The sequence below is a fragment of the Balearica regulorum genome, chromosome 8 (assembly GCF_011004875.1).
Source record: "Balearica regulorum gibbericeps isolate bBalReg1 chromosome 8, bBalReg1.pri, whole genome shotgun sequence".
Lineage (NCBI taxonomy): Eukaryota > Metazoa > Chordata > Aves > Gruiformes > Gruidae > Balearica > Balearica regulorum.
The window spans coordinates 1,122,456-1,150,019 of record NC_046191.1 but is presented as its reverse complement, the minus strand read 5'-3'; the positions used below and the strand labels follow the sequence as shown (position 1 = coordinate 1,150,019).

At 47.0% G+C, this 27,564-nt stretch overlaps 1 protein-coding gene across 1 annotated transcript in view; it reads right to left on the bottom strand.

Moving 5' to 3' along the window:
* NEGR1 (neuronal growth regulator 1) overlaps positions 1-27,564 on the bottom strand; it is a 290,238-nt gene that overhangs the window by 54,249 nt on the left and 208,425 nt on the right. The window contains exons 5-6 of the mRNA XM_075759106.1: positions 12,179-12,299; positions 7,081-7,232 (exon numbers count right to left, since the gene is read on the bottom strand). Coding sequence (XP_075615221.1) covers positions 7,081-7,232; positions 12,179-12,299 — 273 coding nt within the window. The remainder of the gene's footprint in view (positions 1-7,080; positions 7,233-12,178; positions 12,300-27,564) is intronic.

Here is a 27,564-nt window from a genome sequence, read left to right as displayed (position 1 = left end):
GTGGTGTGGTCGACAAGCTGGAGGGAAGGGATGCCATCCGGAGGGACCTTGACAGGCCGGAGAGGTGGGCCCAGGTGAACCGCATGGAGTTCAACAAGGCCAAGGACAAGGTCCTGCACGTGGGTTGGCGCAATCCCAGGGACAGCTACAGGCTGGGCAGCGAATGGATAGAGAGCAGCCCTGAGGAGAAGGACTTGGGGTGTGGGTGGATAAGAAGCTCAACATGAGCCAGAAATGTGCAACTCTGAGTGCGACCATCCAGCCAATTCCTTATCCACCAAGTGATCCATCTGTCCAATCCATGCCTCTCTAATTCAGAGACAAGGATGTCCTGCGGGACAGCGCCAAATGCTTTGCGCGAGTCCAGGTAGATGACGTCTGTCGCTCTTCCCTTGTCCACCAACGCTGTAACCCCATTGTAGAAGACCATCAAATCTGTCAGGCACGATTAGTGAAGCCGTGTTGGCTGTCACCAGTCACCTCCTTATTTTCCATGTGCCTGAGCATAGTCTCCAGGTGGGTCTGCTCCATGATCTTGCCAGGCACGGAGGAGAGACTGACCGGCCTGTAGTTCCCTGGGTCTTCCTTTTTTCCCTTCTTAAAAATGGAGGTTATGTTCCCCCTTTTCCAGTCAGTGGGAACTTTGCTGGACTGCCAGGACTCCTCAAATATGATGGAGAGTGGCTCAGCCACTTCATCCGCCAGTTCTCTCAGGACCTGCAGATGCACCTCATCAGGTCCCATGCACTTGTGCACCTTCAGGTTCTTTAGACGGTCTCGAACCTGATCTTCTCCTACAGTGGGCGGTTCTTCATTCTCCCAGTCCCTGCCTTTGCCTTCTGCAACTTGGGTGGTGTGGCTGGAGCACTTGCCAGTGAAGACTGAGGCAAAGAAGTTGCTGAGTACCTCAGTTTTCTCCATATCCCGGGTAACCAGGTCTCCCATTTCCTTCCGGAGAGGGCCCACATTTTCCCTCATCCTCCTTTTATCACTGACATACCTATAGAAACTTTTCTTGTTGCCCTTGACATCCCTGGCCAGATTTAATTCTATCAGGGCTTTGGCTTTCCTAACCTGATCCCTGGCTGCTCAGACAGTTTCTCTGTATTCCTCCCAGGCTGCCTGTCCTTGCTTCCACCCTCCGTAGCCTTCCTTTCTGTGGTTGCGTTTGCCCAGGAGCTCCTTGTTCATCCATGGGGGCCTCTTGGTGGTTTTGCCTGACTTCCTCTTTGCTGGGATGCATCGCTCCTGAGCTTGGAGGAGGTGACCCTTGAATATTAGCCAGCTGTCTTGGGCCCCTCTTCCCTCTAGAGCTTTGTCCCATGGTATTCTGCCAAGCAGGTCCCTGGAGAGGCCAAAGTCTGCTCTCCTGAAGTCCAGGGCAGTGAGCTTGCTGTGCGCCCTCCTTGCTGCCCTGAGGATCTTGAACTCCACCATTTTGTGGTCACTGCAGCCAAGGCTGCCCTCCTTGTTGATAAGAACAAGGTCCAGCATGGTACCTCTCCTCCTTGGCTCCTCTGTCACTTGGAGAAGGAAGTTATCATTGATGCATTCCAGGAACCTCCTGGATTTCTCATGCTCTGCTGTGTTGTCCCTCCAACAGGTATTGGGGTGGTTGAAGTCCCCCATGAGCACCAGGGCTTGTGAACGTGAGGCTGCTTCTACTTGTCTATAGAGCGCCTCATCCGCTCAGTCTTCCCGGTCAGGTGGCCTGTAGCAGACCCACTACAATGTCCCCTGTTCCTGTTCTCCCTTTAATCCTGACCCATAAGCTCTCGGTCAGCTCCTCACCCAGCCCAAGGGGAGCTCCAGGTCCTCCAGCTGGTCAGTGACGTAGAGGTGACACCCCCTCCTCGCCTGCCCTGCCTGTCCTTCCTAAAGAGCCTGTACCCTTCCATCCCAACACTCCATAGGAGCCATCCCTCCACGTCTCCGTGATGCCAGTGAGGTCACAGCCCTGCAGGCGTCTGTCTCCAACTCCTCTGTTTGTTCCCCACGTTACGTGCATTTCCCTAGGGGCATTCCAGTTGGGCCCTGATGAAGCTGACTGACTGGTTGGAGTGGCTGGAGTTCCTCTGTGCTGCACTTCAGGTGTTCTCCTGCTGACCTGTGATCCTTCTCCAGGCTCTGCACATCTATTGCTGGCGCTGGTAGATGTGGGATGGATTGAGGTTCCCCTTGTCCGGCAATGTTAGTTTAAAGCCCTCTTCACCAGCTTGGCAAGCCTATGACCAAAGATGCTCTTCCCCTTCTCGATACCCTCAATATCTCTGGATCTTTGATGTTCCAGTAGATATAGCCAACGCTACACCACTTATACATAGTGCCACTGAGGGACATGCATATTATTACGTTATGTGCAATTTACAATAAGTTAATTTAAATTTTTGGAAGAATATTAAAAAAATTAATACAGCAGTTTAGTTAGGAATCTTTATGTGGGAATCAGGACACAATGCAATCAACACATATAAATTGAGGGCATGGTCTGGTGCTTCCTGGCGTGTAGAAATGTTTGAGACAAGATTATAAGCATGTTGCACTAACCGTAAGTTCACAGTTGGATGCTTATTCAGTAAAGTAGTTCTGTTTAGCTGCAGCAATTAAATTAGCACAGAAAATACTACCACGTCTCTCACACACCTTGCTATACCCCTCCTTCCAAATGTCACTGCTGACCTTTTCTGCAGCTCTTCACAATTATTTCCATTTATGAAAGATTACTGACAATATATCTAAGATTTCTGTATAAACCTGAACGTCAGTAACACCTGTGGATCATACAACCAGCCATTTAAAGGAAGTAATTTCTTTGCAGCTGTTAGTAATGGACATGGATGCTTCCTCTGTATTGTAAGTTTTCTTAAGAAAGGTACCACTTACCAGAGAAGACATTTATAGCATTCCTAAAAATACTAGGGAATGTCTAGGAGGTGCTCTTTAGAAAATAAAAAGAATACCTTTACTTAGGAATAAACACTCACATATCTACTCGAGAAGTAATGATTATTTTCATCTTCTGAAAGGTGATGGCTTACATGAATCCAGACTTCTGTGGATGACATATCTTCCGGGGACACAGAAAGATCACACATGTAGGAGTGAATTTAATGCCTCTATGAACAATCTCTTAAGCAGGTTTGTAGTTTCGATAGATGTATAGATTAAATCTACACACAGATTAAAAATGCAGGATTTCAACAACCATGCAGTTTCTTGCCCTGGTTTATCAAGTGCTCAGGCAGAGGAGATGAGGACAGGCTTGCAGAGGTGTGGGGTTGGTGTTGCACCCCGGACCGAGGCAGGATACCGAAACAATGCACCCTACAACCTGCCTTACACAGCCCGGATCTCTGGTGCCATGGAGCAGAGCTGAGCCCCGTGCCTGGCCCAGCATCTTCTCAAGGGCTTGTGGTGGCAGCATCTGACCTCACGTCCCACTGTGGGAAGCAGAAGCTGAGCAATGGATCCACCTTTAACCTCATCGATGTAAGGTAGGGAAAACCTTCTGCCACGACTCAGCGTTGATAAGAGAAAGAAAGAAATCCACCACCAGCTGTGGCTTCTGGCCAGGAGAGCGCAAGGATAGGAGACACCTTGGTAAGAACGCTTTAGCAGCAACAGAGACCATCTCAGTTTGGGCTGCTTGACAAAAATGGTTGAATAAACCTACCTCAGTGCCAATCGTTAATGATAACTCCCTTCCCCTCGCAATGGTCTTGCAAATTTGTTTGTAGGAAAATGTCTTTTGTCTTGAATTAAGATTGTGCTAATTTAAAAGCAAAATCTACTTAATTTAAAAAAGGGCTGTTCCATTCCCCGTTGACTCCTCACCCCTGTGGAGGGAACCTCTTACACTGGCTACACACCATAACGCTTCATCTCCTGGGTTTAATGAATCAGCAAATCCATGCTTTATTTACAGGAAAGGACTACATTCTTCTTCTTCTTAAGTACCAGAAATTCTGGGAAAAGCCTGCGTAGGCAGTGCTAAACTTCTGATCAATTAGGCCCATAGATGGCAGGATGGGACCGTCCAACAAACACTCCTCAGGCGGGTGCTCTGGGAGGATCGCGTACTTCATACGCTTACCCACAGAAAACAACACATTTGGATGTTACAGAGGACTTAGCCATGAATAATTAGCAAATTGCCATTCATTATTAATTTATTGGAACCACTGCTTCTCTGTGTTTTTCCCGTAAGACTCAGTCTTTCTATTTTACAGCTGCTGAATTTATTATTAATAACCAGATCTTAGACATGGCATACAAGTCTTCGGTTAGGGATACGATAAATTTCGTTACGTTTGTGGGATCTGGGATGTTCAGAACTCCCCAGACGTGAGGTTTTTCTGCAAACTGATCTGGCTCTCTGTCCCCGGGAGAGAAGTGGCTCCGGCTGACCTTCTGCTGGGTGCCCCCAGCTCACGGCAGCAGTGGGGTTGTCCTCTGGCCACACATGAGCAGCCGTACCCCAGAGAAGTTCTCCTCCTGCCCCATCCACCCCACGGGCACCACCAGGTACAGCTCCATTAATCTACCGTCTCCTTTGCTCAGTCCATGTCGCAGCTAAAGTCAGCTTTTACCTTGTCCTTTACCTGCTTTATGACTTTCTGTTAGCTCAAGGTTGCCTTTATGGATCACAGGAAACCAGAGCCCTCTCGGTAAGTGGAAGAAATAATCCTTTTTCTGGCATCCTTGAGTTTTATATCTGCATAGGATGCAGATGCCAGTAATGGAGAACGTGCTGAGCTCTGTCCCAGAGAAAGGCTCCCAGCTGTGCACAGCCACGGTGCCATTTATATATCGTACAAGGATGTGTAAAGAAAGAAAATACAGCTTTTCTAACTCCGCTATATACATTTTTCTTAAAATCCCAAACCCAACAGCAGACAGAAACAGCCAATTAGCAATTACTCAGCGATATTGGGCAAGGTGCCAATACCTAACGGCGGAGGTGTGCAGGCATCCGCGCTCAGGATTTGAAGCTCTCCCGCCGTAGCTGCGTGCCGTGACGGCGTTTTGACACCCCCCCCCCCCCCCCCCCCCGTGTCTCCGCGCACCCGCCGTGGTTTCGCCCGGGAAGGCAGCGGGGTGTGCGGCGGGGGTCCCGAATCGCAGCCGGTACTGGCAGCTGCGCTAACGACGCGATGCCAACTGCTCTGCATCCCAGATTGCACCGCACCAATGCAACGGACGTTTTAAAATACACACTGAAATAAGACGTCAATGTCTAATTTTTAACATTTGTCCAGTAATGTGATGATCAAATTATACTTAACCCTGTATTTGACCATCAACTGTAGCAACCAACCGTTAGCAGCTAACACTTCCCCCCCACGTACCTGGACCAGTGCGTATGCTCAGCTATCGTTGCCAATAAAATAAAATGCAAGTAGCATTTCACAAGAGAAAATTCTCTCTGAAGGATTAAGGAGTCCATATTTAGTAAGTTGCTACCCTGCAAGGTTTTTTTGTGTGTGTTTGTTTTGTTTTTTTTTTTAAAAGTGATACTCTTTCTAGATAACATTAATGCAAACTATGATCAAGGGAAAAACTTCACCAAGTTATCTTCATTCCCAACTGAAATCTAGATCACCACCTTTTGGAAACGTCTCCTTGTTTTGACTAGATTAAAAAAAAAAAGTAGTATAAAATAAGACATTTCATCTTGGTCTTTCAGTCAAACTTCTGAGCAAACATCACCCCCGTGTTTCATTCCGTGAGGTCAGGATCAGACCCACATTTCAGTATTTTTCTCAGACTGTTCTGCTTCACACATCCCATCTCTTTCATGGTGGAGAACATCTATTTTTATGATTTGTGACAATGTACTTGGTACTTATATGACATTCTCAACCTCTGCATCTCAAAATGCTTTTTAAGGGTGGCTACATGGTACATCAACAATTTAAAACTGATAAAATCCTGGCAGCAACTAAGAGACAGATTCAGCTCTGCTCTGTTCAAAATTAAACCAAACCTTCATTTTACCTTCTCTGCATTGCAAATACACCAAATACCATCTGCCTCTGACATAATATTCCTTTGTTTTCACCTCTTGCGTTTTCTGTTTAAAATAAGTGTAACGTTGTTTCCACTTTGTTAAAGATTTCTCAACTATTAAATAAAACGGCAAAGAAGGCTGTATGCTATTTTCTGCTTATTATGTCTCTTCTGCAGTAATTTAAATACCCTGACAATACATATTCATAGGAAGAATATTCAGAAGGAAGTTCCATGACTTGAAGGACCCTAGGATTTAAGCAACTGAAAAAAAAATCTACATTTCCACTCAATAAGGAATATCTTTATGTAGAGAAAAGTGTGTCGGATATATTCCAAGTTTTGTCTTTCAGTTTTATCACTAGTAGAACAGATTAGCACTGAAGTTCAACTACGAACGTCTTCGGATGCCACTAACAGACAGATAGATATTCAACAAATGTGAAATACTACAAATTCACAGATAAACATGTCTTTCAGGCAGGACACTTAACACCCATTTTAGGTAACCTTCACGCTAAAAAGCTCAATGCTTTGCTTTGCCTATTAAAGTACTTCTTGTCTTTTCCAAAAGATTTGGCTTCAAGTCCTCCGCGCCCTCTCCGCACCAGCGGCCAAGGACCGACAAACCGACCTGTCTGCAGGGCTCCGGCACCCCCAGTTTCTCAGCTCAGTGTGTTCCCCGAAACCAGCTGAAAAAGTTTTTACCTTTGTTTACAGCGGTAGCTTAGTGACCCGTCATTGCTATTCTGAGCAGAAAGGTTTTGTCACGCTAAGTCTGACTCACTACCACGCCGGCGGGTTGGGGTTAGCTGTGGGGTTTTTTGTAGATTCGTAACTCATTGGTACCCCCAAAACGCGCCATCGTTTTCAGAACAGAAACCCCTCTGCAGCACGGAATAAGGAACCAGGTGCGTTATTTCCCGGCACTGAGGAACGCAGTGGTGTTTATACGCCTTGTGAAGAAACCGGGGGCGGGGAAAAAAAGCGTTCGACTATTTTTTGGCTTTTGAGTCCATGTACGTGGAAACAAACAACCATGAACATTTGCCACATGTCCACGTTACTTACGGTTGAGAGGCAGGCTGGCATTGGTCGTCCCTAGCTTGTTGGCAGCGACACATGTATAGTTGCCAAAATGCTCTTCTGTCACATTGGTAACAGTAAGAAGTGATCTCGTACTATAATTTTTAATAGTAATTCCTTGTTGACCATTGATCAGTCTAGAAAGCAAAAAGAAAATCTCTGTAACTCATATACCATAAGCAATAAATGTCTTTTTTTCTTTTTTTTTTCTTTTCTATTTTAAAAACATAACTGGTAGCACAGTAAGCTGTTTGCAAGCGGCCGAGGTAGTCTGTCAAGCAAAATTATCATAGCGGCAGATCAGCGAGGCCATGAGCAACACTGGCGCTGTGGGGTGCTGAGGGGAACGGTTCCTGCCTGCGTGTCCTACAGTCCAAGGGAAATAAAGAAAATAAAGACTGACACTCCCGGGCCTGGCCGTAGCATAGGGTAGAAACTCTCAGATGGAGAGCTCAAGTTGGGCAAACCTAACTAAAAATTTAAATACCTATTTGGAGCAGAAAAGTATTCTGGTAAGTCTTTCCGAGAGTGTTTTTTCAGATGCTGCCGGTGTCCTTACGCACCTCCAGCCGACGGCAGGTGAGGATTAGGCAGCCAGAAGCTGACTACGGAGGGTTGTGACCACGGTTTACTTTACAGGCCTCGACAGCTACAAATTAGACTTGCGATTAGGAAAGATGCGCTACGGCAGCACTCTGTCCTGAGACAGCAACCTGAACAGAACCCGGGTGACGAGGTGCAGGAAAAAGCCGAACCAGGGCTCTTTCGCCCGGCTCCGCTTCCCTGGGCCTGAGCTTCCTGAATCGCATGGGAACCGTGCGGGTCTTTTGGGGTTGCTTCCAAAGCCAAGGACTGATTTAAATGTTGCTGCTGTTGTAGGTAAACCACGTCCGATCAAACACGGAGCTGAGAAGGGTAACCGCGTTATTAGAATACTAGCTACAGCTGATTACTCATAATTCCTTATATTTCACATAAGGGGCAGAGTTCCAGATTAAGTATACAATTTGTGTTTGATATATTGAAAGATATTATCATATATCCTGGGAATGAATGCAATCTTTTAGCATCCTGTCTAAAAACATTTCAAGTCCATCATTAATTGCGCTCCCGCGTGCAGTGGTTTGACTACCTCTCGTCGTCACACGGGTGCCTCTGTCCCCAGCTCATCGCTAGATGCTGCAGCACGCGCAGGGCGTTTCTCTGCCCCGTGCAGCCCGTCCTCGGGGAGAGGACACAGCGCAGCCCACGGACACACGTGGTTTTGCAAGAAACATTAAAAAACCAGGACTGTAACGCCTGGTTTGGGGTGAAGCCTGCAGTTAGAAGATTCATCTTTTCTGCAGCCTTGTGAAAGGCAGAAGTTTGTCCTTCGAACCAACGCACGTGCTTCTGCACATGGGCGTTCTCCTCAAACTGCCAACGCCTGTCCCTCCTCTCTGCCTCCCTGCAGCCAAACCCGAGATCGTCCTCTGCTCCAAAACACGCCTTGCTACGGCCCTCCCAGGCCAGCACGCCGCGGCTCGCGGCCGGCGGCAGCGTCCTCAGCGGGGCAGCAGCCCAGGCGTGTTCGCGGTGCTCGGGGAGGCAGGGCGCTCTACCGTCCCGTCCCGCTGCCTTTCGGGGACTGAACCCCCCGTCCCCTCTGCCAGGGGACCTCGGGGTACCGCAGAGACAGCCCCACTCCCGCCTAGGGCTGCCTCCTACCAGCTGCTTCCAAGCCCCCTCCGTAACTGCAGTTCGACCTACAGCATCTGCTGTTTACAGCTGTAAGGTTTAACTCATTTTCTTTGTCTGGAAAACAATGGGGTGTTGGGATTTCTGCCATCCCCACGCCCCGTCAGAGGTGACATTCGTATTAAAAAAATTAACTGCGTCTGCCTGGTGTGGTCAGCTTCCCCAGGCTGCCGCAAGGACGAGCGCTGTGGGTACCGGCTCAGAGCCCTTCCTCCCCTCCTCCTCTCGCCCTGCTCCTGCCAGCGCAGCCGGGACGGCGTCACCTTCCCTCCACATCCCTGCCAGGACGTGGCTGACACTGCGGGACTGGGACCGGAGTAAATGGACTCGGATAGATATACATATCAATAAGCCACATAATTAACGTACCGAGGAGTCGGCATTAGTTAGCATAAACTCAGCAGTTTTGAGGATTTCCATTTGCAGTTGTAAGAACCAGATGCTTTTACTTTCAAATTAATTACTCCCGTGTGCCGCTCTGCTCAGCTTATTGACTGAACACGGCGTTTATCGCTTGCCTGGGTTTTACCAAGTTACTTCTCGGGCTGGAACGGCATCTTATGTCGTGTGCAGCCACCCTACACAGTTCTTCACCCTACTGCTTGGTACCACTAGTTATGAAGGGAAGAGCGACCTCCTTTTTATTCCAGAGATTATGCCTACGCATAATCCAAAGAAGATCACGCATCAGTGCCAGCCCCGAGGGGTACCTACCTTTGGTTTCATATTTGAATCCCTTCATGTTATCATAATATATTAAGCCATTATAATGAGTTTTGTTATTTCAAATGTAAGTCTTGTTTGCTTTGTCAAGGATAAGGGAATTAATATTTTTAGAAAGGTGACTTTTGGGCTTCTTCCCTGTGGCTGTTTGATGTCTGAGATCTAATTTCTGCGTAACCCTATAACATAACATCAACAGCTGTGAGTCTCCGAAAGCGGGAGTCAGCACGGTGAAGCCATTCTCCTCTCCATTGGGAATCCTTGCACACTTTTATAATTTTAAGATGCTTTTACTATCTTTTCCCCCAAATTTCCAGTCCCTTCCCAGCTCACCCCACCCTCCCCGGCTTGGGGTCGGCACAGCCACCTGACGGCTCCCGCGCGGAGCTCAAGGCACCGCTTCTGAGAGGTAAAGTGCCGACCGGTCTGAAACGTGCCCGTGCGACCCCTCCTCGCCTTCCCCCAGCTGCAGCAGGAGAGCAGAGGGGCTCAGCCCGCCCGCTCCATCCCTGCAGAGCCACCCATGGGTGCAGCTCCCGGGGCTTTGGGCCCCTCGCCTGGCACTGGCCAGGGACGAGCGTTGCAAAGCACGCCGTGCCCCAGCGCCGACGGGAAGTTACCCGACAGCAGCAACTCTCGTGAGCTCAGGGATCGGGCAGAATTAGTCCTGCACGCTCTCTGCCTCGAAGCCCCGTAGTTTTAGCTGGATGTAGTCTGCGACTGCTTCTATGTTTAGTTTTAACGGCTGTTCTACGACGAGATGATCCCGTGGGCCTGACTTTACATTAATCTGGGTAACAACAGTGCAGTTTACACACCCAAAAGGCTTGTTTTGGACACTGAACATATACTTAGGGTTTCCGATCTAACTCCCACTGTTCATTTATTCAACAATTCATCAAGATCTACAGGGGGGAAAAAAAAAGTCCCAATCCAAGACTAACTGAAGAAAACCAGATTGTCTCTATTCTATTAGCAGCAAATAGAGCAGGGTGGGCACTCCCAGTATATAAATTTAGTCTTGTCCTATACCTGCATATCTGCCTAGCATATCTGTCAACAACGGTTTACCAAAAAAGGATGGACCATTAGATTTAACATCATATTTGAGCAGTAAGACAAATCAGGACAGTATTCTTGTGGATTATAGCAAGCCTCAGGTGGTACACCAACTGAAGCACAAAACAGAAGGCACAACTTTGGCATCCTGAAATGCTCGGCTTAGTCTTTTCCTGCTGCTGCCGTGGCACTGAGTGCTCTCAGGAAGAAAGGAATTGGTCACTGTTATAAATAGAAAGGTGATTATCGTGCTGGAAATGGCTAATTGAATCCAGAGTGCTAAAACCTGTGCTGCAATACTTTCTACATAAAATATGTTTCTGCTGCAGCTCCCCCGAACGTGTGTACAATATATTGTGCATCTTGGGAAATAAGATGCAGATTAATTTCTCCAACAGAAGAAAACCATTTACTGTTACATATAGTAAAGATCGATTATATTGTTTTAAAGAATGCTTTAGGATATGGTCAAAGCGTGATAGTTATGACTGCTCTCAAAATTCACGAAGCAGCTAATGCTCCTAAAGGGGAGCAGCTGGCCAGTGAGGAACGAGCTGACAGATGGCTTTCTATGAAAAATGGCCATTAATATTCTCATGTCAACTCCCAGGTTTAATGGGATGTTTGAGCCGAGAAACCCAGCACTTGGAAGCCAGGAAATTCCAGAAGCTAGGAGTTGCGTACGGACAGTCACTTACAAGGGACAGTGTCCACTTGCTTTTGCACGGATATGTAAATGTAACAGAAACAAGCTCTCAGATAAGCCAAGAGCTGTAAAACAAAATTTCCTATTAAAAAAAAAAAAAAAAAAATCTACTTGTCCAATGAGCTGCTTTAAAAAAAAAAAAAAAAAAAAGCCCCTGCAGAGATGGCTGTTACCGTTACACAGCACGGAAAGGGAAGCTGACTATAGATAAACCAGAAGCAGAGTCAGTTTTTAGGGTTCAAGCAGAGCGCGCTCCCCTGAGCCCCTCTTGGATGCTGCGACGTGCAGCAGCTCTGCTCGAGCCTGTGGACTATCAGCCCGGGGTCTTGACCACTGATGGCACAACGGGGTGAAAATTCATACTCGTTAAGGCTTGGCTGAAAGTCTTGTTCATGAAACAACCTTTCCACCTCAACACCCTTAGCAGGAAAACCCATGAAGATGAATTTAAAATCAAAATTAAATCCTTTTAGTAGACTTTTTCAGTCCCTTTCAGGTTATTATACTTAAAAGGCTGTAATTACTAAAGCATGTTTAAACGTCAGGCTCATTATTGCAATTATCACCATCACAGCCCAGCCACGGACAGCCTGATTACGCCTCATTTTGGAGCGTAGCAACTAAAACCACAAAGAAACGGAGAAACTCCCCCAAAAGCCGTGCAGCACGGCCGTTGGTAGCCGACACCTCCAGGCACCCGCTCCGTAAAGCTCGGCATTAATTTCAGGACAGCCTGCTGGCCTTGTCATCACGGGGGACTAACCCAGCCCGGCGGTCTCCTCGCTCTTGCACCCGGGTCCCCGCGGGCGGGCAGCATCCCCAGCAGCACGAGTGGGTCGGCGAGTGCCGGCTACTTACTTCCTCTCTCCTTTGTACCACTCAAAGACCGGGGCAGGAACTCCTGCACCTTCGCACCGTATCAGTCCGTTCCCTCCAAGCATCACACCGCTGGATTTAAGTTCCTGAATTGTGGGGGCAACTGAAAAAAAAGAATTGTAAAATGGATATTTGCATCTAGGCACGCAGATCGTTTAACGCCGCTTCTCTTCAGCACGCTCTACGTTACTCTCAGCCTGGCGCACGTTTTCCAGCTTGATTCACATTCAACCACGTTTTCTTCCAGCAGTGTGAAAATTATCCCACACAGCAGATTCTGACATATATTCTGTGTATCTGCTGTAAAAAACATAACTGAGACATGAAGAAATATCAATCCCATGCTCAAAAAAGCTGTTTTTTCCAACTCGGTTACTCAACATAAAGCATAGCTATTTGTAGAGTGTTAGCGTCATACGAGATATATTTAAAACCTGAGAATCGGCAAAAAGCGGACGATGCCCCAAGCGGTGGTGGCTGAGAGGCTGCGGGGTCCCGCCGGGCTCTCCCGGGAGCCCCCCCGAGCTGGAGGGGTACGGCAGCGCCGGGGTGCAGGGTCCGAAGCAGAGGGAACGTGGCCAGCACCGCCCCTCTTCTGCAAATGCCCCAGAAACCCCGTCAGCCCCGCTGGCTTTTGAGATCCTGTTTTGCGCATTAAAAGAACAAACTTACCTTCGCAATTACGAGCCAACGGTAAATACCGTGTAACAGCTTGACTTTTCCAGTATTCTACTGGAAACAGAGGTGTTTCAGTAAGTATTTTTTGTCTTTTTAAATAGTAAACATTGCAAATAGCAATAAACATTTTAGGCTTAGAACTACAGATACAAATAAAGATAAAAAGCGATTGTCAGTTTTTTCCAGTTGCCAGCAAAAAGCAACAGTAAGCTGAAAATAAAACACCACAAATTCCTCAGGAAAGATATTATCAAAGGAAAGGCTGAACAACAACTGCCTTCTCCCTGGAATTTCTTTTACATTTTCTGTTTTTAAACAATAATTTATGTGCATCATAAAACCGCTATAAAAACCAAAACACAGAACTTATAAATAAAAATCTGTTTATTTTTTTCCCAAGCAGTTTTCCAGATGTTGCTTTAAGGTGTTTTATGTACGTGTAAGATGCTGACTGCCTCTTGTCTGCTTCTTTCGCCCCCTCACCCACGGCTCAGCGTGCCACGCCAAGGGACCAGAACCTTTCAGGGGACCCGGCCGCGCTACAGGAACATCAGATGCCCAGAAGAGCAGAGCGACAGCCAGGATCCCCGCACGGGCGGGTCACCTCCACCGCACATCTCGTCGCACACCCGTCCGTCACCAACGCCATCACCGGCTCATTTCCAGATGTGTAGGGCATCGTGCAGGAATCCAGCTGTCCCAGCCCGGGGAAAGCAAACGCGCACTCTCAGCCCTTACACGCGAGTCTGGGCGTTTAACAAAACCGCGTGCGGATGTTCCGGGTGGGATTAAACAGAGAACTGGTTCTCTCTCACCCATCGCTCGCATCCTACCTGAGTCGGGCGGACAGACCGACTACCATTTCCCACAGCTGGCGAACACACCCTCTGCCCTCAACTTTCTCTTCCCAATGATTACATCAAAGCAATCCACAAATTCATTAACTTTCAACCATTAAAATTTCAAGTGGATAATAAACGTATAACCAATTTGCATGAGTACTTCTCTATAATCTGCATAGAAAAAAAAAAGATTTTTTTTTTTATTACTCCATAAAAATAACAGGGACATAGAAAGCTTACTCCTTCCTGAGAAATGAAGCATTTGTGCAGTCAAGACTTTTAAAAAAATAGCTTTGAGTGAGACTGATCAGATGAAGAGCTGTGAACCGGTTGCCTTTTGCCTCTGCTCCCGCAGCACCGCCTGGCACCAGCAGCTACCCAGAGCGCCGCAGAGCTCTGGATCGGCTTGTGCTCCTGAAGCGTTCAAAAGAATAACGCTAAATCTGGGCAAGATGAACCATACAAAAGCAAAACTTGTGCAAGCTAAATGAGACAGAAGCATCACCTGGATGATGGAAGAAAATCAATGTCTGCTACTGCACGGGCACACGGTCAGTGGAGGTTGCTGAAAGCTCTGAGCAGCTCGCTCCCCCGTTTACCCCGCCCGACACCGTGGTTCCGGATTGCTGGGGGACCTGGCCCACCCCCCTGCCCAAAGCGGGGCCAGCCCGACTCAGGTGGTTCCCATGGACCCCTCCAGCCCGAGGTTTCAGAGCTCCAGGGAGACCCGCAGCCTGCCGGGATGGCACCGCACCAGCACGTGCTTATCCGCACCGTTACAGGTACGCACCTCGCTGCAGTTTTGAACTGTTACTTATTGTGTCCCCGGTGATACGAAGAGCAGGACTCAATTTCTCTCTGAAGAAAACTTTTACCCATTTAAAGACTTGTGCGCTCGTTCTCTCAGTCCTCATTTATCTAAAGAAACTCAGCCTAAAAGTAACTCAATTCTATCACACTTGCCAAAAAATGTGCTTGTTTTTTGTGGTGCCTGGAAGTCCCCCAGTTCACCCACGCTTTGCCTGAGTGAGCGTGCCCGACACGAGACGCAGTACGACCGGGGAGATGCCGCCACGTGGAACAGGAAGGCTGCTCCACGTGGTCTGCACGTGATGCCTTCCTGCACGCGATGACATCCTGCCGTTTCTGACCTAACACGGCATCTCCTCCCCCGTTGCCCCTTGGGATTTCCGTGGCACAAGCCCGATCGCCCATCTTACACTGGTGCAAGTCCTCACCTGCGCGGGGGTGCTACCCCGTGCTGCTCCTTTACTGGTCACTGCAGCCTTCTCCACCGCCCTCCTGGGTGCTGCGACAACGTCCAGCCCTGCCCGCTGCACGGGCGCTCCCCCAGCAGTGCCGGGACACCTGCCCGCGGGATGGACGGAGATTTGCTGCACCCGGAATAAACCGACCATGGCAGGCATAAGTAGGCATCATCTATTTTGGGGGGAAATTCTGGGAGAGGAACCGGGATAATGCACTGGGTCCGTACGTTGGGCAAGCTTTCATGAACTGAGCGTTGAGTTTAAGCTACGGATATCTCATGTATTTCCATCACCATTGAAAGATACTGGGAAGATTTTCAGTGACTGTGGGTTTTGTCTTTCGGGTACTGAAAGACATTGGGAAGATCTGTCACGGCCAAGGGTTCTACCCTGTGCAAGAGGGGAGCCGCGACCATCCCATGGGATCTGCAAGCCCTGAAACCGCGGGAAACAGCATTATCCAGCCCTTTCTCCACATCACCGCGCAGTGGTCCTTGGAAAGCTCTGCAGTAAGAGGCAAACATTTTCTGTGTTATACAAAGGGTGTGGAAATATTTGGGGTTTTTTCTAATTCAGAGTGGGTAGGATTATTAGCAAAAAAACGAGTTTAAAATTAATGTACCACACCACGTGCATACTATACGGACAATATTTAACTCTCATGAGTTAGGCAGAAAGAGCAAACGAAAGGCCAGCAAAGACCTGAGTCAGGTAGAAAGGTTTTTTCCCCCCAAAAGTACCACCTTCGTGCTTCTCAACATGGCCTGCCCACCTTTAGCTTGATGTTTTGTGGGTTTTTTGGGGAGGGGGAGGATTTTTTTGTTTGTTTCTTTTAAATAAATGCAGGACATCACTGGTAATAAATTTTAAAATTAAATGATCCATAAAAACATACAGCTTGCCGATGTTTTTTCAGGCAGGAGCCCCAGGCACTGCGTTCCTGGTGCAGCTGGAAAGGGGATGCCAGCTGGATCCCGCTACAAATCACCATTCCAGGTTTTTCTGTCCAGTGAGGCAGAGTTTTGTTTGGAAAAACTTCTGAAAAGGAAGTTTTCTTAGATCTCCCTTTCAGAAGGATTTCATCTTCTGTTTGTTCTGAATAAAAATTAAAATCAATATTCCCTGCTCTAGGAAATCCCCGGTTAATACTGGCATGAAAACACAAACCGAAGATAGCTTAGAGCCACCATTCTCTCTGATCTTTCATTGTCAGGTTATTTTCTTGGTTTTAGAATGAAGAGAACAATGCGATGCAGGCACATTTCTGGTGCACTGATTAGTAACGTGCTGAGCCAAAAATCCCTCAGACCCTCCTGCTCCCATCGGTGTGGAAGACCGAATAACTCCAGATGAAATTACCCACCTGAATACCTGCTGCTGGCCAAGGCGTGCTTTGGAAAGGAAAGAGACAAACACATGGGAAGAGGTTCTCGCCACTATTTCATATTTTTTTAAAAAATAATTTTCTACAAAGCCAGCAAAGACTCGGTTTTGAGAGGACATTATTGCTGCAGTCCTCTGCGTTCTGGGGCTCCTGGGGCTGCATGGGTGTTCCTCCAGGTAAAAGATTCTGAGGTTATAACAATCAGAAGGAATACTATATGGATCTAAATACATATAATTTAGCAAGAGGAAAGCTCATATATCATATTAACAAGTGCTCACGAGGTTCAATTCAATTCTGCCATCGCAGTTACCCAACATACTTTTTTTCTTCGGCGAACAATCCCCCTGACACCAGAGCTGCCCCGAACAGCAGGGATGCGCGAAATCAGAGAGGGACGGAGGCCGACAACATCCCACCTCCAGCCGGGGCTGGCTGCAGGTGTTTGGGAGAGGTTATAATAAGCATACAGAAAACACCACGATTTTTCCTCCCCGGGAGCACCCCAAGAATTTAGAAAATTCCCCAAACAGATGTGGCGATGGTTCCCTCACCCCATTCCTCCCCGCTGCGACAGGACTCTCTGCGTTTTGCAGCACTGGTTATCCCTCTGCCTGACCACCTCCACCTCATCAGACCCTTCTGCCGCTCTTTACGGCTTGCTTTATTTTCTTTTGCATTGCCAAGAAACTTGCCAAGGCTGTGCTGACACCCTTGTGCAGGGTGTCACGAGCAGCCCGTGGGGCTTCCAGCGCACGCCCTGCCCCGCGCAGGGACTGGGGGATCTGGCACTCTTAAATTACCAAGGGGGACAATGTAAACCCTGCTCAATCCCAACGGCAATTAATGCCTTCCCAATCCCCAGCATCGCTGCCCGCATCGCAACGGTAACCCCGCACGTCACCCACCGCCCCGGCGGCGAGCGGCTTTGACGTGGCATCGAGAGCAAGGATAAATATTGGCCACGTAGGAAAATGTTTTCATTCAGGAGTTTAATAACGGTGACTTAAACTATTACAGAAAATGGTTTAGTATCATTAATGATGCAATCCTGCCGTATTCAGCTGATTGATCAAACCACTGCTACCGAAAGCCCCGAGTGGGCAATAGAAGGTGAGGAAGAAATACAGCTGGACATAAGCTTAAAGACCTGATGAAAGATTAAAAAGGGAAAAAGAAACAGCTTTAATAAACAAATTTAAAATAAAGTAGTTACGGCTGGAATAATAGTGGAAAAATAAGAGAAATATTGGTTAAAGATCCAACAGAAAAGAATCGGAGGCTGAAGGGCGGCACGGGGTAGGCAAGGCTCCAGAAATCCTTCCCCCAAAGCCCGCAGCCCCCACAACGGGAGGCTTTGCCTCCCCAAGTTACCAGGGAAGAGACTCCGGCTGCGTTGCAGACACAGACGTGCTTCCGAGTGCGTGCGGAGCGCTTCGGTGCAAGTAATAATAAACACACAAGTGAGCAAGAAAATAACGACTTGTCTCAAAGGTGCAGAGCATCCGCAGAGAGCGGGACCGCTGACCTGGAAGAGCCCGCAGGAGGAGGAGGAAGGGGGTGACAGCCACGGGGCGAGAATACCCCACAAAAGTTAGTGGCCTGACAGAAGATGCTGCAGTAAGACGTAACAGCGACGTTAACAAGAAAGCGTTGTGTAAGACTAATAATTTTAAATGTATTTGTCATTTTTATATCTCCTAAATAATGGTTATATAAAATAACAAAGAAAAAAAATATGATTGTATCTATCTGCCAGCAGCACCGGGCTTTTGTGCCTCGTGTTTGTAGGTTTACTCTCCCTATGGTGGATCCTTGTTCAATCCTCTCCCACAGTTCATCCCTGTGGAGCAGAGCACTTAAAATAAATGCTTCGTTTCTGACTTGAAAATAAATTACTGGAACTTACTTAATATCAATTTCTCAAATGCGTGTGAGCGCCTTGCTGGGAAAGGCTGTCTCGAGTGGGTGCTCAGAGACTCGGCTTAACGGGAGTTTTACTAACACCCTTTGGCGTTTGTCCCTACGTGACGTGGCTCCGGAGGTAAGGCTGTTCTTGACCCAAAACACATGCATTTTGGGCCGTTAGTAATACATTTATGCATCCTTACATGAAGGATTTGACATGAGAAGCGTGTGAGGGAGGAGAAGAACCAGACCCGACACGAACCAGGTGGCGACGCAAGATGCCACAGCTGCTCGCCGCGGGTTCGGCGTCATTTCACGGGAGTCTTACCCAGCAAAGCACAACGTGCCTCTACGTCACCTCGCGCCATCACGACGTCAGTTATTGCTAACTGAGCACGGGAAAAGTACAACTACCTACTGTCCTTATTTAGGAGCAGAGAAAAGCAGCAGGCAGGACAGGAGCACCACACGGCATCAGCCAGAAAAGCGGCGTGAGGGCTGAGTGATTCCCGTCCCACAACCACATGCGACACAGATTCATTAGGCAATTCGCTCCGTGGAGTGCGAGAGCCTCGGGGGGAGAGGAGCACATCATCAAGCGCGGACGCGCACTCCCGTGTGCGCCTCCCCTTTAGTTTTAGTGAAACAATCGAAGTTTCAGTAAATACCCCTATTAAAGGCTCCCGTGATGATGCTGAGTACTCACCTCACTCCATCTCTCCCCCTGTGTGTTAACGAGAAAGATGTTGAAACTATCGTCTTCGTCTCCCACTCCTATAATGACTTTCTGCCCCTCTGATATCACCGACACGTTCGCATGAGTGAGGCGTTTGTGCTGGGAAACCAAATTCTGCCACTAATGTTCCATCCAGAAAGGATGCAAAGTACTGCTGAATCTGGTTTTTCCTACCCAAATATTTTCATTTTGCTTTTAAACGCCTAAAGGAACAGTTAAAACAATGCACGCAATACACCGGCATTCAGACAGGCACAGAAAGCGTGCGAAAAACCTCCGGCTACAACAGGTTTCATCTTTTAACATTGTAATGAGCTTCGGGACTTTTATGCATATTAGTTATGTTGCCCTAATTACTCATTATAATTCTAATGTGCATTTTATATTTAATTACAATGCTTATAAAGATTTGGTATGGACAGTAAATTATTATAACTAACATGTGCATAATGATTATGAGCTGAATTTATTAACTTTTACACTAGCATTCAGGGCTAGCAACTTCCAATTTCACCTTTGTGATTAACCATATTGTCTGATTAAACTCACATTTTTGTGGCATTAATTGTAAATGTCAAAAAAGTCTTTTATTTTCCCAGTTTTCATCAGATTTTAATTTGGCATCCTAACATAGTCTTTTGTCAGTGAAATTGCTCTCCAGTGGGTTAAGATAAAGACTTTCAGGTAGGAGAACAGGTTTCTGAGTTCTGTTTTCTGCCTCAGAAAAACAGATATAGTGATATTCAAATATATTAATTTAGATATATATATGCACACAAATAATGTTTTACCCGTAAAATAACAAATCTTTACAAGTGAAGTAGCATTACTTGTACTTTTATATAAATTAAGATGATCTTACAATAATCTAGACTATTTAATTTCTCTAATTTGTTCAGAGCGGCAGCCCTACCTATTCCCAAATTATCGGAGTGGTTTAATAAATGCCTCCTCGTATCAGAAACTTCTCCAGCGTGTGGCAACATTTGAGACATGCCTTTAACAATCACTGGGCTACGCAACTGATAAGCTTATTTTTTTCCATCTTTTCTGGATGCCTTATCAAACCCCACCAAATTCAGTGGGATCTTGATGCCTGCACGCACGTAAATTTTATATGCAGACACACAAGGTGTCAGTAAGGATTCACTCCAGCTCCCGCGTCTCTAGATGTAACCCAGCATCTCTCTTGTCCTTTTCCCTTTCCTGTTCAGGATTTAACTTTACAAGACAGCATACTTTCAATGTTGATTAATTAAACAATCGTGTAAACACCGAGTGGATTCTCAAGCATTCCCTGCGTGTAATTTGGCACGTCACAGGGCGCATCAGAGTTTCCCGAAATGCGCATCTCCCCGAGCTCCGTCTAATCGATTGCACTACAACAGACCATCAAAATCACTGGCAGCGGTACGATTTATGTTTTTGAATACAAACCCCTCAGCCTTGAGAGGAAAGCTTAAAATCTGCAAGTAATTGTCACGTGGGAGGAAAAAATAAAAAATCAGCAACACAAAATAATACTTAATAAATAATAGGCCAGCAGACAGGAATTCTTAACAGTGTGTTTTAAAAGTAGTGGCGTGATAAGAAAAGGAAGAAACCGAACAAAACCTCCCCAAACCAGCAAAGCAAAGACCTCTGGGGAGCTCCGTAAGAAAACGCAAGGTAGCGCGCAGGTGGAAGAACTGCTTTGGTTTTCTGCCCATCAGATTCTATCTTACTGCCTCGTCTATTTAATCCTTCTACTTTCCGACAAAGCATTTTGCTAACGGCATTCCTGCTAAGGCAGCTCTGCAGATGTATTTTCAGCCCCGAGAGCGGAGTTGCTCTAGCGCAGGAACACAAACCCTTTTCTCGAGCGGGTCGACAGCACCCGGGCAGCTCCAGGCACGCACCAGCATCTGCTCCGCGTCCCCGGGCTAGGCAACCTGGGCTCCCCCAGGCTGCTACACAGACTAATATTTTTACGTGAGCATTGACAGCGTCACATCAAACCCCCTTCGGCCGCAGAGCTGGGTGTTAACAGCCCCTGCGCTGTCAGCGGGGCGCTGGCCCCAGCCGGGGGATGCTCCCCGGCCACCCAGCCCAGGTATGACTCGCCGTCTTTCTGCAGATAGTTACGTCCCATTTCATAGAACAAGCCGTGCCACCGCATATAAATGCACAATATGAACAAACCCTTCAGGTCCGTGTGCTCCCCGCAGCCAGGGACCTCGTAACGTCCATCAGAGCAGCTGGGGGAGGACGCCAAGTCAGAGGCATCTCATACCGGCGTTCCTCCGACGGCACCGCACTCACCCTTCCGCGGGCATAATTCAAACCACGATGAACAAACATGGACCAAATCCTGCCTTTGCATGCAAGACTTGTTGGTAATTTAGAAGGAACAGATGCACAAAACAAATAGGGATATAAATGCTCAGTGTTTGGGGGGGTTTGATAGGGTGGAGTTGGTTTTAATCTTTCATCGGCCAGTGCAGCTTGATTCAAATTTAACTGAAGTCAAAGTCTTTATATTGACTTCAGTGGGCTTTCAATGAGGCCCAGAAAGATCTGCAATAAAGGAGAATTTCACAGTTTTCAAAACAAAAAATGGAAAAAACCCTGCAACTTGAAAGAGCGTTAGTATAACCAAGACAGCTCTTGTCATGAAATCCCTCTTTTTATACACTGTTGCTCTTGCTGCTGTAATTTGAGGGAAAAGTTGTCATCGATACTTTCTCATCAGCAAAGAATGGCCAAGCAGCTGTAGTTACCTGAGTCAGAAGAACAAACTTTTATGTCTCATGGCGTAAAACATGGTATCGACAGGACCCAGCAGAGCCGCTGATGGTCGTCTTTGAAATATATGAAGGGGATCTACTAGAAAAGGGTTTAAAGCTTTCAGTGTGGCACGTGGGGAGATCGAGAGGCACAACTTCGGAGTCCCGACGCCGCACCCGCTGTAGAGAGGGGAAAGAGCAGAGCTGGAGCAACACGTAACTGCACGACACCCACAGCGAGTCGTTTGGCAAGCGCTGGCCGGAGGACTTCAAGGCGAAGGGCACCTCTGAAATTCAGGAGAGCATCTTCCCCAGGACAAGGTGGCTGGGGAACAGCCGGGGTTAGCTTCTCCCACACGCCACACACCCCGGTCTGATTCTCAGTCCCCATTTGTATTAACTCTATCGCGTTACGGTTCTCCACGTGTTGAGAGGGGCCACACGGCCCCAGGCGGGCAGGGGGGAAAGCCCGGCGACGGGGAGCTCTGTGCTGAAAGGCAGGGCAGCATCTCCCAGCCGCGAGGCTTACCTGGGAGCAAAGATAAAGGTGTTTTACGCCACGCAGGCTTGCTGTTCGATACTGCAGCGCTCCATAGACAGGAGCAAATGCACATTCCTGGGGAATGCTGGAGGACCAGAGCTAGCTTGGGAAGGGGACGTTTGAGCACCAACGTGGCAGGACGTGGGGGAAGAAGGATAACGTGCCGTCGTGTCTGTTTGCCCGGGGCAGCCGGGCATCCTACCTGAGCCGGGCTCAGCAGCTCCCCTGCTCAGCAAACCTCCCTCCCTCGGCAGTTCCTAATGGAAAAGCTGCCACACAATTAGCGTGCCCTCGCACTCTGCTGCCGTTCCTTTATCTCAGCAATTTATTCAAACGTGTCTGTGGAGGTGAAAGGGGAAAAATGAGTAGCAGCATCCTGGAGTGGTACTAAGGAACGAGGAGGAGGAATGGGAATGCTTTCATGCATCTGATGCCAATCCAGAAGGAAGAGTTGGCCGGGAGCCTGGGTGCAAATAAACATGAGCGCTTTTACTTTGCTATTTCTCTCCCTCTAAGGAAGATAAAAGCAACGGACTTCAACAAATTCCAGGAATTACTAAGTAGATCTTTTGGCAGTAAAGCTGAGGAGAAAGTGAATGAAAGCAAGCTGGTAGTTTTCCAAGGAAAGAAAGTTTGGAACAAAAATGAAAAATATCTCAGAGTAGGTCAGAAATGCAGCAAGAGACCTGCTCGAGTCCCACCGGAGCGCAGCCAGGAAGCACAAAAAGCAGATAAAGGCAGGCATGAGACATCAAGGGCAACGAGAAACCATGCCATACGTAGATTATCAAAATTAAAGAAAAAGCTACCCTGCTGCTCAGCGCTACCCCGTGTAGTGCCCAGCCCACCGAAACACTTGGGGGGGTGCATCTCTGTACCACCAGCCTTGCAGTTTGACCCTACCTGAAAACGCAACACGATTGCTAATCAAAAACCTGGGCGTGGGACACAGAACAAACCCTGGGGACCCTCATCCCTTTGGCTGGGCAAGGCGCCTTTTGATGACAATTTTCTAAATAATTTTGCATCCTCACCATGGACGGTTTTTCTCATCCATGTTTCTCACACTTGCACCGGTAAGTGCCACACATCAAAAGCTTATGAATGTCAACACATGACATCATCTGCCTTCCCCGGCGACAAATGGGAATTAGCGAGACACCATGATTTGTTGTTGATGAATCCCCGGTAGCTGTTACCCTCCTCAGGCTATCTCCCAGGTACAAACACATCTTGTTGCAGGTCCAGCATGTGTCTGGGGACTGGAGACAGGCCAGGCGACTGCCAGTTGCCTCTGAACATTGGGGACCCCAAGTCTTGGTCCCCAGGACCTCACCCAGCCTTTCTAAGGTCTCAGAAATAACATCATCATCATCATCGTTTGCTTTATGCCGATCTTTGGTGAAGTTTACTATATTCATCTGATGACCTGAGACAATTAGCTTATAGAAGACTGTTCTCTCTCTGCTGTAGTTTAAGCTTTATTGCTATACAGTCCTGGAGTCTCTCAGGTGACCAACCTTCCCTTCTTCCCAGATGGTGGAGCAGAAAAGCAGGAGGAGGCATCTGACAACGCGCAGTGCTGGGAAGAGAGGCCAGTACCTCCCCGGGACGCTCAGCACACGCGTTGTCTAGTGCAAACCACTGACTTTATGGGGCACAAGCGTGGTCTCAGCTGAAGTACCAGAAGTTCAGAAAAGCAGAAGGAACTGGGATTAGTGGAGCTAATAAAGGTGATTTACTAGGGATACATTGCATCACTAAATATGCAAGACAGAAGAAAAAAAAGAAACCAGCTCTTCCCTATCTCCTTTATGGGCCAGGAAAGTAATAATCAACCAAAACTGAAACAAGGGAGATTTAGGTCTGGTAAGCTATTGCTGGAAGAGATTGTTTAAGGAGATTGTCAAGGTGCTCTTTCTGTTAGGGGTTTTTTTTTTCGTTTTAAAAGAAAAGGTTGACAATTCGAATACTGGCATCCGCATCTAGACAGCAGCATCAGCCTGACTCCTCAGTTCCTCGTCTGGGTTGAATTTTTGCAGTCTCCAAGATCCTCGGATTATTAAGCACCAGAACAGTTCCTATAATGACAAATTCCTTTACTCCTTTCTGTAGATACCAGTGTTGTGTTTAAGGTTATATGCTCTTTTTCAACACAATGGGAAAAAAAGAAATTATATTCTTCTCAGCTTACAGCAGTAATGAAATCTCCAGGTTCATGCTTAACTTAAAAATGAGGTAGGTGCTGAAACTAGATTTGGAATTCAAAAAAATAATTCAAAAGACAGAAGTAGAACTTTTTTGCAGAAAAGTTACCACGTACACCTTGGATCTGATTTGATATATTTTACATAGATAACAAAGTAGCTAGGTGTACTCACCAAAATGATATTTCTAAGGACAGAACTCATTACTACTGTATAATAAATGGAAGCATAAGTCAGAGTTAGCACTGAACAGATTGTTTGGGGTTGCAAAGACAGCAGCTGTCACAGCTTGACAGCTTTCTTGTTAGTGAATCAGCTTTACTGACAGTCTTTTTGATTGAAAACCACTGTTCGCTGACAGTGTGTTATAGCTGATATACATATGTATCTCATGAAGAATGAGAAAGAGCCATGAAAGGTCTAGAAGCTATTGCTCTATATTAAAAAGAAGTGAAGTTTACATAAAGGGTTTTTGGTTTCTCCCCCCTCCCCAGTAATCGGCGGCAGATGTAAGTTGATAGAAACAGGACAATCTATCCTGAGATGTGACAAGCATACGCGCACAGTCAAGTCCAAAGTGGGGTCTCTAGCTAAAAGCAATAAAGCCGCAGAAATACCAGTTGCTTTCAAATGCTATCAGGAAACGTTTGTGTAATTGAAAACAAAGTTTAGAAATAAAATTAGAGAAATAAAACTCACCGCAACTCTGACGGGCTTCCCAGACCTCCTGCTAGCCCAACGGGGACCTGCTGGTGTAGATATATCCGTGCTAATTCAACAAAGAACCCCTTCACTTTGGTCACATTTTACTTTCCTCTTACATGCTCCATCGCTGTTAATGGTTTCGACTGGCAGCGCCATGGGACCGGGAGCATTGGCTTCTGCTTTCTGCGGCGGACGCACGCAATACCTGTACAAACCGGCACGACCGCACGGCCAAGCACAGCGCGGGCTTCCTCGAGCACCTCGGTTCACGGAGCCACCCGCCCAGCCATATCCTGGACGCTTCACTAAACACGTGTGCTCTGCACACTTTTGGCACCAAACAATTAGCTGGCTGTGGTAAAGGAGGTAGTGTATTGAAAGAAATGCACCTCAGGGGTCTCCCCCCCGCCCCCATTGGTATTTATTTATAAGATTGTCCATATAAAGTAACTTCTTCCACCTCAGTTTTCTGGTTTTTCAACAGATAAAAGCCAATGAACTGGGTACAAAGGATGTCACCTTTAATTCTGAGATCATTGCTTAAAACAAAGCAGACACGGTGCTGTGCTGAGGAAGACCAAAGCCATTTACGAACACCAGAAACGTCCAGGGCTTTGCATTTTGTCCCTGATGGTCATTTATATTCTTGTCACAACTGTTCATTTCCAAAGAATGTCACATGTTTCTCAAGAAGAGACAACACATTCCAAGTCAACACTTGGGTGTAGACCTGACTTTACATGAGAAGTCGGGAATACTGGGATTTCCCCACTTAAACATTTAATAAGATAATTCCTGATTTGCTCTTTTTCTTGAGATTCTCTTGTGCCATTAATAACACCAGGTGCAGAAGCAGTGAGCACCTGAATTTTGAGACATTTGATATTAAACAGAATTTTGTTCTAAATACACTGGAGATAGTGCATTCTGAAGATATTTTTTCTGAATTTTGAACTGAATTCTTTCAGTCTAGAAATTATTATCGTGATCTTTGTGCACAGTGTGCAACAGGTATCAAAGCAACCAAAGCAATATGGTCCGTGACGTTACTTGGGGAAGCAGCACCGAGTGCAGCCGTGCCTGCCAGGCAGCAGAGCTTTCATCGCAAGAGCTCGTGTTTGCTCTACAACTCTAAGTTCCAAAAAAGGTCAGATCAGCCTCAAAATTGTTTGTTTTTATTTGAGAAGAGGCAGAAAATATGAAGAGAACCGGCTTTATGAATTATAATGCCTGAAGAATGATGTTGGCAATTTTTCCTTTCTTTTGTGTCAACAGCACCACTTTGCTTTAAACTATAAAAGCAGAAATATTACTTCTCAAAGCTCCCCTAGCTCCGATCTAGTGCCTACATCACACACTTGCTAATACCAGCCAAATTGCAGAAGTTATTAAAACCTAATTTAGCAATCTCACCAGGGGACAAACAAGTTGTAACAATATCATTACAGTCTTATCAGGGACTGGATGTCTCGTTGAAATGCCGAGCGTAGTCAGGGTAGGAGCCAACGGGGACCGTCGCTGCGTGGCATCGTGGCTGTACCCATGCACTCACAAGTTACACTAAACAGATTTCTTTTGCAGAACCATTTCAAAGGAGCAATGACTGCTGATGGAAAAAATAATAAAAAAATAATCAGGGGATTGACAATTTTGCAAGACTGACGCACTGTTCAGACTTGTCTTTTCATGACCCCAGTTGGTGTCACCAGCCGCACTCAAAACCCCTTAAACTGTCACCTCAAAGGCACTGCACTTGCCAAGGAGAGGGAAGACACTGTCTTAGGCCAGCAGCAACAAGGAATACTACAATTACTAGGAGAAATATTGCTTTACAACACGTTGACTATTACGAGAAATATTTTAAGTAATTGTTTTTGCTGAAGAGCAATCTGGGCAAGTGAACGCTCCTGGAAGCTGAAGAGCTCTCCATTAATTTTGGCTCTAGTTTGGAGTCTAACACAGCCTGCTGTATACTTCAAATTGCTTCTTGAAATGCATGAGCTCTTTAGGGATGAGTCATCTTCTATTAAGACTTCAATTTTCCTGAACTGTATTTTCTCTGGTATTTAAAGTGGGATCACCTGGAGGCTGAAGAGCTAGCAGTGGTTCAGAGCTGGGAGAAAGCATCGACTCCAGGCAGGACTGACTTCCCAGGAGTGCTTTTCCTCAGGCACTACAAACATTTCCTCGCTTTGCATCCCACCAAGTTCAAGGGGGTTAACATCCCACCTGCGGACGGGAAATTTTAGCACCTCCAGAGATGACAGCGAGCTGCATGTTGACCCTCCGGGGAGCCAGCCCCACCGAGAGGAGCACGCTCCTGCTGATGCCAGG